A 17,189-nucleotide genomic window follows, 5' to 3' on the forward strand; every position below is an offset into this window, starting at 1 on the left:
GGCCACCGCCGTGGAGTAGAGCTCCCCACAACAACCTCTGCGCAGCACACTCCAACGTCGTCTTCCAGATCTTGTCGGCCGACCTCCTGCAATTGCAACCCCTCCTGCCCAAATTGCTCTGGGATTTGGGTTTCCGAGTCCTCTTCGGACTCGCCTTGTATTTCAGTGCGCGGTGCATTTCCCACAGTTAACGGTTGTGAATCCAGGCACAACATTTCTGGCTGTTCCTCCATTGACCTTTGAAAGGTGGAAGTTTGTTGGGCTGGGAATAGCTCCTGCGAATACCCCATTGTGTCCTGAGGTAATTCATCGGACTGGTTATCTGGCAGTTGTGTGCGTGGTGTCGCTGCCGGTTGTGTCAGCTTTGTGCCCACTGGCTCCTTGTAACTGGCTGAGGACTCGGACCTCGTGCGTGATGTGCTGGTGCTGCTTAACCCACTGCTGGACGCTTGAGAGGTCATCCAAGTAATTATCTGGTCCTGTTCTTTTGGATTTGTGAGGGTTGTTGTCCTGGACAACATGGGCGGTATTGAGTGGGTTTTCTTGGGTGCTCCCCTGTGGCCTGTACGTGAACCGTCAGGGGAAACACCTCTTCCCTTGCCCCTCCCTCTTTCACCGGATTTCTTCCTCATTTCACTTATCCTTACAGTACACGCTGACTGGCAGCAGTACAGTGGCAGTACAGAAATGCTATACAGTACCACTATTCCCAGCAGCGACACAGAGCACAATGCTATACAGTGACGGGTGAGCGGTGTACCACTATTCCCAGCAGCGACACAGAGCACAATGCTATACAGTGACGGGTGAGCGGTGTACCACTATTCCCAGCAGCGACACAGAGCACAATGCTATACAGTGGCGAACGAGCGGTGTACCACTATTCCCAGCAGACACAGAACAGTACACAGAATGCTATATAGTGTGGCTGAACGAGCGGTGTACCACTATTCCCAGCAGACACAGAACAGTACACAGAATGCTATATAGTGTGGCTGAACGAGCGGTGTACTACTGTTCCCAGCAGACACAGAACAGTACACAGAATGCTATATAGTGTGGCTGAACGAGCGGTGTACTACTGTTCCCAGCAGACACAGAACAGTACACAGAATGCTATATAGTGTGGCTGAACGAGCGGTGTACTACTGTTCCCAGCAGACACAGAACAGTACACAGAATGCTATATAGTGTGGCTGAACGAGCGGTGTACCACTGTTCCCAGCAGACACAGAACAGTACACAGAATGCTATATAGTGTGGCTGAACGAGCGGTGTACCACTGTTCCCAGCAGACACAGAACAGTACACAGAATGCTATATAGTGTGGCTGAACGAGCGGTGTACCACTATTCCCAGCAGACACAGAACAGTACACAGAATGCTATATAGTGTGGCTGAACGAGCGGTGTACTACTGTTCCCAGCAGACACAGAACAGTACACAGAATGCTATATAGTGTGGCTGAACGAGCGGTGTACTACTGTTCCCAGCAGACACAGAACAGTACACAGAATGCTATATAGTGTGGCTGAACGAGCGGTGTACCACTATTCCCAGCAGACACAGAACAGTACACAGAATGCTATATAGTGTGGCTGAACGAGCGGTGTACTACTGTTCCCAGCAGACACAGAACAGTACACAGAATGCTATATAGTGTGGCTGAACGAGCGGTGTACTACTGTTCCCAGCAGACACAGAACAGTACACAGAATGCTATATAGTGTGGCTGAACGAGCGGTGTACTACTGTTCCCAGCAGACACAGAACAGTACACAGAATGCTATATAGTGTGGCTGAACGAGCGGTGTACTACTGTTCCCAGCAGACACAGAACAGTACACAGAATGCTATATAGTGTGGCTGAACGAGCGGTGTACCACTATTCCCAGCAGACACAGAACAGTACACAGAATGCTATATAGTGTGGCTGAACGAGCGGTGTACTACTGTTCCCAGCAGACACAGAACAGTACACAGAATGCTATATAGTGTGGCTGAACGAGCGGTGTACTACTGTTCCCAGCAGACACAGAACAGTACACAGAATGCTATATAGTGTGGCTGAACGAGCGGTGTACTACTGTTCCCAGCAGACACAGAACAGTACACAGAATGCTATATAGTGTGGCTGAACGAGCGGTGTACCACTGTTCCCAGCAGACACAGAACAGTACACAGAATGCTATATAGTGTGGCTGAACGAGCGGTGTACCACTGTTCCCAGCAGACACAGAACAGTACACAGAATGCTATATAGTGTGGCTGAACGAGCGGTGTACTACTGTTCCCAGCAGTGACACACAATGACTGGGGGGGACCCTGGCTAGCGTGGCTGGAGCGCGAACTACCCTGCCTGCCTACCCAAAGCTAAACCCACAGACAAATGGCGGAGATATGACGTGGTTCGGGTATTTATTTACCCGAACCACGTGACAGTTCGGCCAATCAGAGCGCGTTCGGGTCCGAACCACGTGACCCGTTCGGCCAATCACAGCGCTAGCCGAACGTTCGGGGAACGTTCGGCCATGCGCTCTTAGTTCGGCCATATGGCCGAACGGTTTGGCCGAGCACCGTCAGGTGTTCGGCCGAACTCGAACATCACCCGAACAGGGTGATGTTCTGCAGAACCCGAACAGTGGCGAACACTGTTCGCCCAACACTACACACAATTAATCGATGACTCAATGACCAAGTTTGTGAGCTTTGCGGTCTTTGGCATTAATAACCTGCATTAAAATGAAACAAATCATATTGGCTGTGTGTGGCTCCACCCTGATTTATGAATGTTAACCCCATTCACCCAATGATCAACTGTACCAGGTTTGAGGCTTGTGCCATTAACAGTGCAAGATTGGCAGCAATGAAATATTCCCCTGAAAAATCAATAGGTAATTTTTGATTGCCTTTTGTAGGCTCCAATCACTTTTCTGAATATTAACCCCAGTCACCCAGTAACCAACTGTGCAAAGTTTGAGAACCCTACCATTAACAGTGTAAGAATGGCTGCTGTTTACATTTTCCAAGTAAAATTTGTATTTGTCTCCGCCCACTTATGACCCGGCGTTGCTCGCTTATGTATTTGGCTGGTGTTGGCTGAGCCCACTTTTCTAACCCTAACGCACAATTAATCAATTACTCAATTACCAAGTTTGTGATCTTTGCGGTGTTTTGGCATCAATAATTTGCATTGAAATGAAACAAATCTAATTGGCTGTTTGTGGCTCGACCCCCTTTCTGAAATTGAACCCTAGTCACCCAATGATCAACTGTACCAGGTTTGAGGCTTGTGCCATTAACAGTGCAAGAATGGCAGCAATGTAAATATTCTCCTTGAAAATCAATAGGTTAATTTTGATTGGCTTTTATAGACTCCACCCACTTTTCTGAATATTAATCCAAGTCACCCAGTAACCAACTGTGCAAAGTTTGAGAACCCTACCATTAACAGTGTAAGAATGGCTGCTGTTTACATTTTCCCAGTAAAATTTGTATTTGTCTCCACCCACTTATGACCCAGCGTTGCCCACTTATGTATTTGGCTGGTGTTGGCTGTGCCTACTTTTCTAACCCTAACACACAATTAATCAACTACCAAGTTTGTGATCTTTGCGGTGTTTTGGCATCAATAATTTGCATTGAAATGAAACAAATCTAATTGGTTGTTTGTGGCTCCACCCCCTTTCTGAAATTGAACCCTAGTCACCCAATGATCAACTGTACCAGGTTTGAGGCTTGTGCCATTAACAGTGCAAGAATGGCAGCAATGTAAATATTCCCCTTGAAAATCAATAGGTTAATTTTGATTGGCTTTTATAGACTCCACCCACCTTTCTGAATATTAATCCCAGTCACCCAACGACCAACTGTGCAAAGTTTGAGAACCCTACCATTAACAGTGTAAGAATGGCTGCAGTTTACATTTCCAGTGAAATTTGTATTTGTCTCCACCCCCTTTTTGGTTATGGGAATAAAAAGTATCCTATACTTTATTCCAGGTAATGTACTATGTGTGTGCCAAATTTCATTCAAATCCGTTCAGCCATTTTTGCGTGATCGAGTAACAAACATCCAAACATCCGAACTTTCCCATTTATTTATTTATTTTAGTAGGATAATGTGATGATTATAGCTTACAGCTTATGAGAACCCCAAAATCAAAATCTCAGACCATCAATATTATACGCTCAAAGTGTCAGACTTTAATCAGCTAATTAATCCAGAATACCTGCAGAGGGTTCCTACTTCATATATTAAGTTCATCTTTTAAGATGAATTGCTGAAATAAATGGACTTTTGCACAATATTCTAAGTATGTATATCATGTATATCAGTCCTATCCAAACCATTTACAAATGCTACAGTAGTGCCACTAGAAAAGAAGCACCATCTTGTGGCTGATTTATATACTGCACACTGCAATCTTACTTGAATGTCGCTACATATACAGTATATTCTTTTATATTCTGTAACATAGTTTAGTCAGTTTACAGTAAAAGCTGTACTAATAAGTTTGAGGGGAATCATCCTATGGCTGTAAAATCCTGTAAGGAATTTAGCGTTAATGACTTCAGTACTAACATTCTGCTTTGAATACACATACCATATATACTCGCATATAAGCCGACCCGTGTATAAGCCGATGTACCTACTTTTCCCCCAGAAACCAGGAAAAAGTGATTGACTCGAGTATAAGCCCCTCTCCAATATAGCTCCCTCCACAGTAGCCAGATGTTCCCCCAGTACAAGTTAGCCCCCTCCCCATAGCCAGATGTGCTCCAGGATCATACAGCTGTGTCTCAAGAAGCCACTAGATGGCATCATAGATATGAGACACAGTGATTGCCACACAGGAAGAATCCCCTTTCATTGCACCACTGACATTTTGCTTGCACGCTCTGCTCCACAAGCCAGGGGACACAGGTAGTCTTGAGCAGCGCACTCTGCATACTATGTTGCAGGGGATGGGGGGCATGGGCACAGCATGGTGCAAGCTGGTAAGAGCAGGATCACTGCTGCACAATCCTTATGCTCCTCTGCCATTAACAAAACCTGCTCCACCATCTGTTTTGCTCTACTGACTCGCATATAAGCTGAGGGGGTAACTTTTCAGTACATTTTTATGATGAAAATTAGGCTTATACGCGAGTATATACAGTATTCCATAATGGAAAGACTATTGTAACGATTGGTGTCAGCAAAATAACAGATGTCTGATTATTAGGTGATCTGCAGTATCACCAATAATCCAGACACTATTCCTGATTATGTGGTGATCTGCAGAATCACCAATAATGCAAGTATAGCAAGACAATCAATGTGATAGCTAAATGCAAAGGTAAGTGCAACAGTATGAACTGATAGGTAGAGATACCTCACCAGAGGACAAGGGCTCACTGGTGAGAGTAGAGTGGTCAGACTAATCGGGTTGGCAACAGACAGGCAGATAAAGTACAAAATCAGAAGGCAGAGGCAGAGTTGGCAGCAAGATCAGATGGGCAAAAGAGAAGTCAGAACGAGCCAGAGTCATACACAGAATAATAATAATAGAGTCTTCAATTGCTTTACAATTTAAGCTATCAAAGGTCTGAGCGCTAACAGGAAGTATTCGCAACAGCAGACAAGTTGCGAGTGACTCCGCCGAGCTTAAGAAGCGGAGGAGACCCTGAGGCACGCCCACGCCAGTCAGCCAATGAAAAACGGTGAGCATGTCCTTTGACGTTAGCCGACCGGCCGGTCAGCTAACTCGCCTCCTCCCCGCATAAAGGTCCTGCCAGTGAGGGCGCGCACGCGCTAATGCGACCTTATGTGCAGCAGAGCGACCCGTCCTTGGCGTGCTAGATGCCCGAGGTGCAGAGAGATTGCTAGGCAGGGAGGCAGAGGCAGCTGCGGTGGTAGTGCTGTTCCCCGCAGCTGCCTCACCAGTTACAACTATCAAACATTGTTAGTACTCATTATCACCTGCACATGCTTTCAAACAAGGAGCAGTATCCAGTAGAGGTCCCTTTCCTGGTATGCAGGACAACATCCGGGTCAGGTGATACCAGAGATTTGGTCCTTAACAGTCCTATGTCATACTCTAGGGAACAGAAGAAGAGACAATAGGTCACCCTTAGCTTTATATATATATGAAAATCCGTGTAATTACTGATAAAAATTGTATCAACTATGACACTATGATCTATGCCTAAAGCACTATTGTGGTATGTTTCTGTTTACAGTACAAAACACAATATATACTGTACATACCAATGTGACGACAGATCCACATCCATATAACTCTAGTTTTCTCCAGCTCTGTGTTAGTATCTTGTGTAAGTTCTTTTACTAGCTGCTCAAGTGTCCCACTGGAATTTACCTATTATAAAATATAAGCAATAAAACACAAAGAAAGTCACTGTTCTGGTAGCTAAGCGGTAACCAATCTCGCCTTACATTGCCTGGGCTTTGTAAGGAATTTGTATGCTCTTCCAGTGTTTGGAGGGCAGGGTCATTAGACCGTGAGGCCCTTAGAAGGACAGCTATTGATATCTATAGCAAACTGTTGTAACAGTCACCAGAGGCGTATCTAGAGGGGTGCAGGCATGGCTTGCACCACGGGCACCAAAGCTCCATGGGCGGCATGCCTGCCCCTGAGCTGCACTGTCATGCCTGCCCCCGAGCCTCCCTGTCACTTAGACCTCAGATCACATTCATTCTGTTATCTGGGGAACATGGCTACTTAATTTATGTATGTAGGGTAGAAAAGAGGGCAGAGAGGGAATAAGAAGATATATTTCCAAAAAACTAACCTCAGCAATACCCCAAGTCATAAAACACAGGCAACCATAACACATGTACACAAGAAAGGATGCTGTTTGTAGAGGGTAAGGGGGCTCTGACTGGGGTGGGGGTGTAATTTCAGTGTTTGCCATATGCTCTATATTATCCAGATATGCCCCTGACAGGCACTGCCACAGATTGTGTTGGAGATAGTCAAGATCATAAGTGAAGATAATTAAACCCCTGGGCCATGAAGAGAGATAACACAAAGACATTTTCAAGGAAAGTGCCTTATAAGGAGCTCATAATTTTCCAGGAAACAACTGCTAAGAGGGAAAGAAGGTGGTAAATGCTTTCTGGAGGATTCCCCTTGGAATGAATAAGGGTCAGATCACAGGAAAAACCAGGCCAATTGGGTCTTAACTGCCGTACATCAGAAAAGGATGCTGGGAGAAGCTGCTAGTAGAATATCCGCAATGCTGCTGGATAATTACGATAATAGAATATCAGTAATTTTACCAATATTGTATTATCACTCTACCTAACCTTTTTGTCACACTAACCCTCCCTCTACCGACTCCTATAGTGAACATATCGTTATCTAAAACAAACACTAAACTACCCCTACCTACACTTAACACTGATCCGGTAAGTTACCCCGCTTACAATATCTAAGACACAATAGTCCTTTTTGGACCCACTGTCACCCCGGCACTTCATTGACACTTCTTGCCTCCCACTTGGCGCTGCTACAGCTGTAATTAATATTGCGGTCCATGTGGCACCCTAGTTTCCTTGTTGCTGTGGAAGGCCAAATTTCCTGCATCACGTAACTGATCTCATTTAAAACCATGACTTACTTATTTCTGACTAGTCTTGCTTTGCAATACACTATGAACTTTAAATTCAGAAAAGTGAAAGTGGGCATGTTCAGTGGATATTTCCTGACAGAGTGTACACCAGCTTGTTCCGGACAGAGTGTACACCAGCTGGTCCCTGACAGAGTGTACACCAGCTGGTCCCTGACAGAGTGTACACCAGCTGGTCCCTGACAGAGTGTACACCAGCTGGTCCCTGACAGAGTGTAAACCAGCTGGTCCCTGACAGAGTGTACACCAGCTTGTTCCTGACAGAGTGTACACCAGCTGGTCCCTGACAGAGTGTACACCAGCTGGTCCCTGACAGAGTGTACACCAGCTGGTCCCTGACAGAGTGTACACCAGCTGGTCCCTGACAGAGTGTACACCAGCTGGTCCCTGACAGAGTGTACACCAGCTGGTCCCTGACAGAGTGTACACCAGCTTGTTCCTGAGAGAGTGTACACCAGCTGGTCCCTGACAGAGTGTACACCAGCTGGTCCCTGACAGAGTGTACACCAGCTGGTCCCTGACAGAGTGTACACCAGCTGGTCCCTGACAGAGTGTACACCAGCTGGTTCCTGACAGAGTGGACACCAGCTGGTCCCTGACAGAGTGTACACCAGCTGGTCCCTGACAGAGTGTACACCAGCTGGTCCCTGACAGAGTGTACACCAGCTGGTCCCTGACAGAGTGTACACCAGCTTGTTCCTGACAGAGTGTACACCAGCTGGTCCCTGACAGAGTGTATACCAGCTGGTTCCTGACAGAGTGTACACCAGCTGGTCCCTGACAGAGTGTACACCAGCTGGTCCCTGGCAGAGTGTACACCAGCTGGTCCCTGTCGGGAAGGTTAGTTTAGGTTGAAGTGTCTCTGCTAACATCCAGAGCATTACAAGTTAATTAGAGTGAATTTAAAAATAAGAACGGAGATAGCGAATTAGGTATTTTACCGAACAGTTTTGATTTACCAAATGGCCCTTACCCTCCGAGGATCTTACAATGTTATCCCGATTATAGCCCAAGGCCAGTTTTATTGAAGGAAACCAATTAACTTGCCAAACACGGGAAAAACATGTAAACTCTTTGCAGATACTGTCATGGCCCAGATGAATATGTGGGACCCCAGCACTGAAAGGTGAGAATGCTATTATGCCTCTATCCACACCATACCATATGCTAATATACTGCCAATGATTTCCATCAGTCCACTTTATTTCAACAACAGATAAAATTCAAAGCCTAATATTATTTATGACCAACTATCTCTTACCCTTGCAGCGCGAAGGTCGAGCCTTTCAAAGCTTTTTAGGTTCACCTCCAGAGATTTGAGGTTAGTTTTGTCCCAGGGAAAAGCTGTTCAGAGAAGAATGTCACAAAACCAGTCATGTGAGGGTCTGTGGCATGGAATCAGTATATTACTCACACGATTATAGAGTATTTATATATTTGTACAATGTATTTCTTACTGCAGGTTATGGGAGATTTGTCTTGTTTCTGGCTATGCTGAGTCCGCTGATTGTGCGCTGTGAATTGGAAGGCAGCAATGTACCATTACTTACACAATACAACTACATAAGTACATCAACAAATTAAATTATGTATTTTATATAGTTCTACAGTGCCACACAAAGTGTATATAGCCATCTCACTAACTGTCCTTGAGGGGAGCTCACAATTTAATCCCTACCATAATCAATCATTTTGTTACAGTATGTTCCTATTGTAGACCACTTTATTTATTTATTTATTTATTGGGGGGGGGGGGGCAATTCATCTATCTGTATGTTTTTGGGGTGCAGCCATGCTTATACACGGACAGGAGAACATATTCAACAAGGTCTCAGGAGGCTTCCCTCTACTAAGGTATGTATCTCTTCAAGTCTTGGTTAAGACCAAATGACTGGGTTGGGTTGGGAAGCCTCTGGATTATTATGGTATCATTGCCAGAGTCCAGATGCTTGTTTCTCAAGGGGTACAAGTATATCCAAAGAGACTCTGCGGTGCACCATTAAAACCCCAAGATAAAACATTCATGATCACATTTGGAAATACAGTATTTTAGCAAAATAGGTTGAATGGTCTATTTAGAAATAGAGATGTTGGAAACATCAAATTTTGGGTTCGCGAACTCGAACTTCCGGAAAAGTTTGAGTTTGTGCGAACTGCCATAGACTTCAATGGGCAGGCGAATTTTGAAACCTATAAAGACTGTTTCTGGCCACAAAAGTGATGGAAAACTTGTTTCAAAGGGTCTAACACCTGAATGTCAGAGGTAGATCCATGCCAAAAGTCCCACCAAAAATTACAGAGTTGACACAGAATCAAGTTTTAAACCCCAAAGGGCAGAAATCACAGTACATTCCTACATTTGAGGAATAAAGGGCTGTTTTTAAATGTCTAGTGTGGTAATGTAAGTAAGGGTTATGCAAGTGGCCTCTGTCTGTGGAGTATCATTCAGACACTGAGATATGCAATAGGTCAAATACAATAAAGTGATAACAGAGGCCCTGTAGTACTATTCTGCTTGTCTAATATGACAGACAATTATAGTAGTGGGCATTGGGCACAGCTCTGAGTGGGTGCCTGTGGGCTGTGAAGTGTCGCACACACACAAAAAAAACCAGCAGAAGGATGAAGCAGTCCTCAGAAGAGCTGTTTGGGATGCTTTAACAGCAAGTCAGTCAGCGAGGATCAAAATAAACAAGTGTCACTGCCTCTCACTATTACAGCCGAAGGCAGACTGGAACATGGTGGTCATGAGTTTGTTTTTATAGAGGGTGGGGGGTCCGTGAGGGAGTGCAGGCTGATTGGCTGCCATGTGCCTGCTGACTGTGATGTAAGGGGTCAAAGTTTAGCCCAATGATGAAGTATGGGGGCGGGTCGAACATCGCCATGTGCCCACTTGCGGCAAGCACGAATACCTGATCTTCGTTGAATAGTACTTCCCGCCGAAGCGTTTGGGCCATCTCTGTTTAGAAATATACACTTGAGTAAAATTCCACAGCATCTGTTCCATATATAGCTGGCATTAAAAGGTTTTTTTCCTCTATTTTTATTAGCAATGTAGAAGATTTGCCTTGAAATTGATTTCATATTCAAAATTCAAAGTAATGATAAAGCAGGCTTCTATTTCGTCCCAGCAGATCTTCAATTAGGAGAAGCTGATGCCTTCTGTTTACTTTTCAGGAGACCTGTGGCTGCATTTGTCTGTTACTCAACTGCGTCATTTGTATAGCTAAATCTCTAGTTTATTAACCTTGCAATTAACAAAACAATTAAAGGGGACTTTAGACAAATTATTAGTAAGACTAGTAGTATAGATACTCGTGTTTGTCTCATCATGTCAAATCTCGGTACAGGTACGCTTCAAGGCCAGAACCCAAGCAGGAGGGACGCTAACCACTAAATCACTATGTTGCCACTAATTCCAATCAGAAATCGGGTTGAAATCCGAGGCTGCACTGCAGTCATTTACTGCTTTATCAACACTCATAAATCTACATAGATAAGAGAGACACAGTTAGGCTTGGTTCCCACTATAGCAAATCTCTGTTGCATTTCATTGATCCATTTTCAAGCTGCATACATTTGCATAACATTACCATAAACTTTGCAACATCTTGAAGTAATTAGCATCTCATACTAACAAACAACAAAACAAACAAAGACGTACACTTATATCGCGCTTTTCTCCTGGCGGACTCAAAGCGCCAGAGCTGCAGCCACTAGGACGCGCTTTATAGGCAGTAGCAGTGTTAGGGAGACTTGCCTAAGGTCTTCTGCTGAATAGGTGCTGGCTTACTGAACAGGCAGAGCCGAGATTTGAACCCAGGTCTCCCATGTCAGAGGCAGAGCCCTTAACCAGTACACTATCCAACCACTGCTAGAGTAACAGTCCCCAGGCGCCCGCCCCTTCTTGGACAAAGGAGGCGCTAGAGGTTTTTCCCCCTTACACTAGCTGACCAGTCTCAGCAAGCAGGTGACACACAGACACTGGCAAAATTGTTTAACTGGCTTATAGTTATTTATATTTGTTTTTTCCTTGAAGATTTTTTTATTCTTTTAAACTAGCTGTTAAATAATTGTGTTCTATGTTTTGTATATGCTGCTTGTTAAAACAATTTCCCATGATACCTTCACCATTTAATTGTGATTTGGCGCCTTCCTTCCTCTGCTGGGTTTCCCGGTCTCTATCTGTTGGAGGAAATGAAGACCTTATGTTAAAAAATCCAGAATCTCCAGAATTGCCAATGACAGTCCATTTAAATTATCATTCATGAATACAAGATACGGTCTGCTGCCACGAAGATAGGTGCATGTTGTTGTCTCTTCCTGCAAGTTCTGAGGATTTGTCTGGTCAGAGTATTTTGTCTGATGCAGAGTAACAGGAACTAGGATTATTTACAAGATTCAGCAGCTCTCTGCATTAGGGCCAGTCCACACTTGTCAGGTTCCAGATTGGATCCGTGTCAAACGGATCCGGTTTTCTGAAAAACTGATCCGTTTGACACGGATCTGATCTGGATGGTAGGACACGTTGGGGTCCTCGGGCACGTTGGGGTCCTTGCGCACGTCGGTCGCATCACATCGCTGCTCACCTCTCGCCGCCACCGCTCATCCCACCACTGGTCCCGCTGCTTGCCGCTCGGTCATTCCACAGCCTGGAGGCCAGCAGAAGCGTGGCTCTCCATAGGCTGCAACAGCCCAATTCTGCCTAGCGACAGGGAGAATTTTCATTGGTTCCACATGAACCAATAAGAATACTCTCTGTTGCTGAGGAAGGATTCCCATTGGTCTGTTGCAGCCCAGTGGAGAATCCCCATGCTTCTGTCAGCCTTTGGACTCTTCAGAATGGACAGAGTGGAGGTGATGGACGGTGGGACACGTGAGTATTAAGTCGCAACAAGATGCGACCGAAACGGGCGGCTCGGATGCGGCGACTAGCCTAGTGAGAGCAGATAATGTCCATTATCATAGGCTTGCATTAGACACGTTTTCCCATCCAGTCCAAGAAAATGTGCCAAATCCGGACTCTCTGAAGAGCTTTTAAAAACGTTGGAAGGTGGAAGGTCTTGCAACTTGGTTCCACTTATGTATCCACCCACCTCCCCTCTCCCTAGAACAGCTCGCATTAGTAGGGCACAGTTATTCACCAATATATCTGTATCTACATATAGGAAGTGTGTTCTGTGCCTGAAACCGGTACAATTAATGCAATGATTGGGTATTGTATGTAAAGTAATACATTCTACTACTATATGTCATTGCGGAGGCTCTTTAATCTATGTAAAATGAGTAACTTTTTTTTTTCAGGGGGAACTGTGTCCAAATATGAATGCACCTTTATGGACTTAGAAGTGTGTCACCCAATGTCACTCCCCCGCCCCCCTGCACAGGCCTGCCCAAGGCAAGGCACACAGCAGTAGCCCATTTAGGTGTTATAATTACCATCCATCTTTATCTTAATGGAACCAGCAGTTGGCTATAAGAATTCCATAAAGTACAGTGTGCTAAGACAAGCTCTGTGATGCCCCCTCCTACAGTTGTCACCCCAGGCATTTGCCTGATTTGCCCATGCCTAAAAGCATCCCTGATCCTCCTTCATCTCAGGAACCACTGTCAGAGTGGAGTGGTGGAGCTGGATGTTAAAAACAAGGTCCTGACTCTTCAGGTCAATCTGCCCCCAATGCCAGGGGGTGCAGACAAGATGAGAACATGTGCCAGAGACATGGGAAGGTACTCAGAAGGCCAAGAGGACATTTTTGATAAGGTAAGCGTAGTTATCCTTCAATCAATATTTTTATAGGCAGTTTCTTCACAATCAAGTCATGTGGAATATGTTGACTCTTTATAAATTAATAATGATAATAATTTTAAAAGATAGGACAGTAAACATTGTCACTCATATGACTTTGAAATAGCCTGAGCCTATTGTTGTTTTTTGAATTAAATGTCATAAGGATTCTGATTGGTTGTTTTGGTTTTCTATGCACCTGTCTTGATAAATCAGCCCTTCAATGTTTGTAAATGTAATAAAAGATTAACTTACTGAGTTCTGACACTGTTGCATCCCTTTGGTTCGGTGCTTCTGGGGTGGCAGAAGCTGTCTCATTCTCCACCGTAACTGTAAGGAAATTATCAATCAGTACAGTTATAGCAGTAGAGTATTGTTATCCTGATTCAAAACTTCCTACAGTTAAAGTTACAAGTATGGATGGTCAGTGAGGTGCAAATAATTTAGAGCTTATGCAGCATTATGCAAATTTTGGATGCAAATTTATACAGCTGGAACATAAACCAATCAAATCCTGTTGAGGTAAAATTTGATTGGTCCATTTTCAAGCTGCATAAATGTGCATGCAAAATGTGCATAATCCTGCATCAACTTGAAATGATTTGCATCTCATTGACCATCTCTAGTTACAAGTATCTGTAAGTATTGGGCGATTTCACACCAGAGGCACTTTTCTGCAATTTCCCAATAGTTAACGTTCTGAAAAGTCCTTGGATAGTGTATTCCTATGGGTTTTTTTCACACTGGAGTGATTTGATTTTGCAAAAGAGCTGCATGTAACATGTTTGAAGCAATTTTGTAAAAAGTATAGGAAAGTAAAAGTGCTGTAAAAAAATTCACTTTGAATTCACTTGCTAAAAATGTCTGTAAAATTACTTGTAACACGACATTTCCTAGTGCTTTTTAGTGTGAAACAGCCCTTACTAGTGAAACTATATATATAAAATGTTTGGGCCAATATTCATGCGTCATTTGGTCAACTATCCAGTCATAAGCTGTTCAGAAGGGAATTCTACTACTGGCCAACTAAAAATTATTAATACTTGTTTTCTAGTAAGTATTGTTGCACTGTGTATACTTGCAGCTACCTGATTGACTAATTATACAATAACCAATGTTTATGCCTAAAACAAAGGACTGGTTGAAATACATTACCCAAGCGGTTTTCAGCCCAAAAGCGTTTTTAAAAACGCTCAGAACCCGACAGACAGAACAATGATAGCGCACCTTTCTCCAGGTGGACTCAAAGTGCTTCAGGGGTGCAGCCACTTGGGGCGCGCTCCACAGGTGAATAGGATCATTAGGGAACCTTTCCCAAGGACTCCTTACTGTACATACTGGCTTGAGCCAGGGTTCAAACTTTGGTCAAAGGCTCTAATACCACACCAAAGGCATCAGCTTTACCAGTACACTATCCAGCTGACCAGAACAGATTATAAAAATAAATTCTGCTATGTTATTAAAGAGACACTGAAGTGGAAAAAAACTTATGATATAATGAATTGTATGTCTAGAATGGATATTTAATAGAACATTAGTTGAAAAGAAAAGTGTCATATTTTTATTTAATGTTATATAGCTTTTTTCCTATAACTGCACCATTCTCTAATATTTCCAGTTTTACAAATTACACTCTGCATTTTAAATGACGAAACAGAGCAGAGCTAATGACACTTTGAACTTCCTGGCAGAAAAACCTTAAGAAGAGAAAAAAACAATGAGAGACAGGTTGAGATAAGTGCTTCTGAAAACAGCACTGTAGCCACCCAAGTTGGGTGGGAGAGCTCAGAGAAGCCCTTTTGCATAGATGACAACTGAAGTTTCTTAACTCTTCCTGTACTGGAAAACAATATGAGACTCTTTTCTTGGCTACTAGTGTTCTATTTCTTAGCTGTACTACACATACAAATCATTATCTCATAATTTTATTTTCACTTCAGGTTCTCTTTTAACCACTTGCCGACCGCACGCTTATACCGTGCGTCGGCAAAGTGGCAGCTGCAGGACCAGCGACGCAGTACTGCAGTACTGCGTCGCCAGCTGCAGGCTAATTAATCAGGAAGCAGCCGCTCGCGCGAGCGGCTGCTTCCTGTCAATTCACGGCGGGGGGCGGGGGGCTCCGTGAATAGCCTGCGGGCCGCCGATGGCGGCTCGCAGGCTAAATGTAAACACAAGCGGAAATAATCCGCTTTGTTTACATTTGTACGGCGCTGCTGCGCAGCAGCGCCGTAAGGCAGATCGGCGATCCCCGGCCAATCAGCGGCCGGGGATCGCCTCCATGTGACAGGGGACGTCCTGTCACTGGCTGCACAGGACGGATAGCGTCCTGTGCAGCCTCGATCGCCGGGGGGGCAGCAGGTAGGAGAGGGAGGGGGGAATTTCGCCGCGGAGGGGGGCTTTGAGGTGCCCCCCCCCCCGCATCACCCAGCAGGCAGAAGAGATCAGACCCCCCCAGCACATCATCCCCATTGGGGGGAAAAAAGGGGGGCAATCTGATCTCTCTGCCTGCTACCTGATCTGTGCTGGGGGCTGCAGAGCCCACCCAGCACAGATCAGTAAAAACAGCGCTGGTCCTTAAGGGGGGGTAAAGGGTGGGTCATCAAGTGGTTAAGAGAATCTGTACTCTAAAATTCTTACAACAAAAAGCATACCATTCTATTCCTTATTTTCTCCTGTGCCCCTCTGTGCTGTTTCTGCCACTCCCTGCTGCAATCCTGGCTTGTAATTGCCATTTTTATCCCGTGTTTACAAACAAAAGACATAGCAAGTGATATGCTGAGAAGAGCTGAATGTGTGAGTCATACAGAGTGTGCAGGGGGCCTGGAGAGGGTGTATATAGCTTCTACCCAATCACAAGCAGCACAGCACATTCCAGCCTGACTGCCTCAGCCCGACAGAGCCAACAGAGGAGAAAAGATTAGATCATATAATAGAGATAATACGGCCACTGAGCAATTAGGAAAGGCTGCAGTTAGACAGAGCACATTAGAACAGGTATAGGAAATTATAGGATAGAAGAAATAAGGATGAAAATGTTGTTACAGAGTCTCTTTAAGCATGCCTAGATGCAATTGCGAGACACAATGCTGGGACAGCTGTAAAGAGAGACGCATTCGAATCCTTCTAGCCATGCATACCTATAGGGATTCCGATGCATGATGCATTTAAATGCAGCATGTCGTCCATTTTTTTCCCGCATGCAAATAGGTCGGCAGGCTATTGATTTAAATCCGCAGAAATTCCCCATCCAAATTCACAAGTGGGAAAACGCAGTGAATTCACATAAGTGGAAGCGGCCCCTAATAGTTATTGAGGTGATCAGTTTCAGTATTATTCAGTTTCTGTGCATGAGTTGTATCGTGTTCAGTACAGTCGGTGAAGTTTCTTGTAATCACAGCAATATTTACTATTCTGTGCCACTCCTTAACCTTTGAGACTATAGAGTGCCGCTATGCTTGGAATGTGGTGCTGCAGAAACCTGACCCTGTAATGGTGACAATGATTAAGCCAGAAGTGACATACATGTTTATAGCAACCAAGTGACATAGTGCTGCTGAAATGCATTAAGTGGAGTCACTGACCTGACAAGCTACATGCTAACAGTGACAGCTTCAGAATGCACTTATGATGTGCTGGGTGGGAGCAAATACACAGAGAATAAAGTGTTTTGTTTCATTGTGATTTATTTTACTTTTTTTAGCTACAAAATGACTACAACTGATTGATTGTGACAAGTTATAATAGTACCCTCTTAGCCCATCACAAGTACC

General features: G+C 44.5%; 1 protein-coding gene across 2 annotated transcripts in view; it reads right to left on the reverse strand.

The window, feature by feature from the left end:
- LOC137570472 (uncharacterized) overlaps positions 1-17,189 on the reverse strand; it is a 63,077-nt gene that overhangs the window by 23,689 nt on the left and 22,199 nt on the right. The window contains exons 4-9 of one of the 2 annotated variants that reach the window (XM_068279141.1): positions 13,675-13,749; positions 11,766-11,819; positions 9,092-9,148; positions 8,896-8,978; positions 6,253-6,361; positions 5,965-6,082 (exon numbers count right to left, since the gene is read on the reverse strand). In XM_068279141.1, the coding sequence (XP_068135242.1) occupies positions 5,965-6,082; positions 6,253-6,361; positions 8,896-8,978; positions 9,092-9,148; positions 11,766-11,819; positions 13,675-13,749 (496 nt within the window). Of the gene's footprint in view, positions 1-5,964; positions 6,083-6,252; positions 6,362-8,895; positions 8,979-9,091; positions 9,149-11,759; positions 11,820-13,674; positions 13,750-17,189 lie in introns of both variants that reach the window. The other variant, XM_068279140.1, reaches the window with a different exon arrangement.

The sequence above is a fragment of the Hyperolius riggenbachi genome, chromosome 4, assembly GCF_040937935.1.
Source record: "Hyperolius riggenbachi isolate aHypRig1 chromosome 4, aHypRig1.pri, whole genome shotgun sequence".
NCBI classification, from domain to species: domain Eukaryota; kingdom Metazoa; phylum Chordata; class Amphibia; order Anura; family Hyperoliidae; genus Hyperolius; species Hyperolius riggenbachi.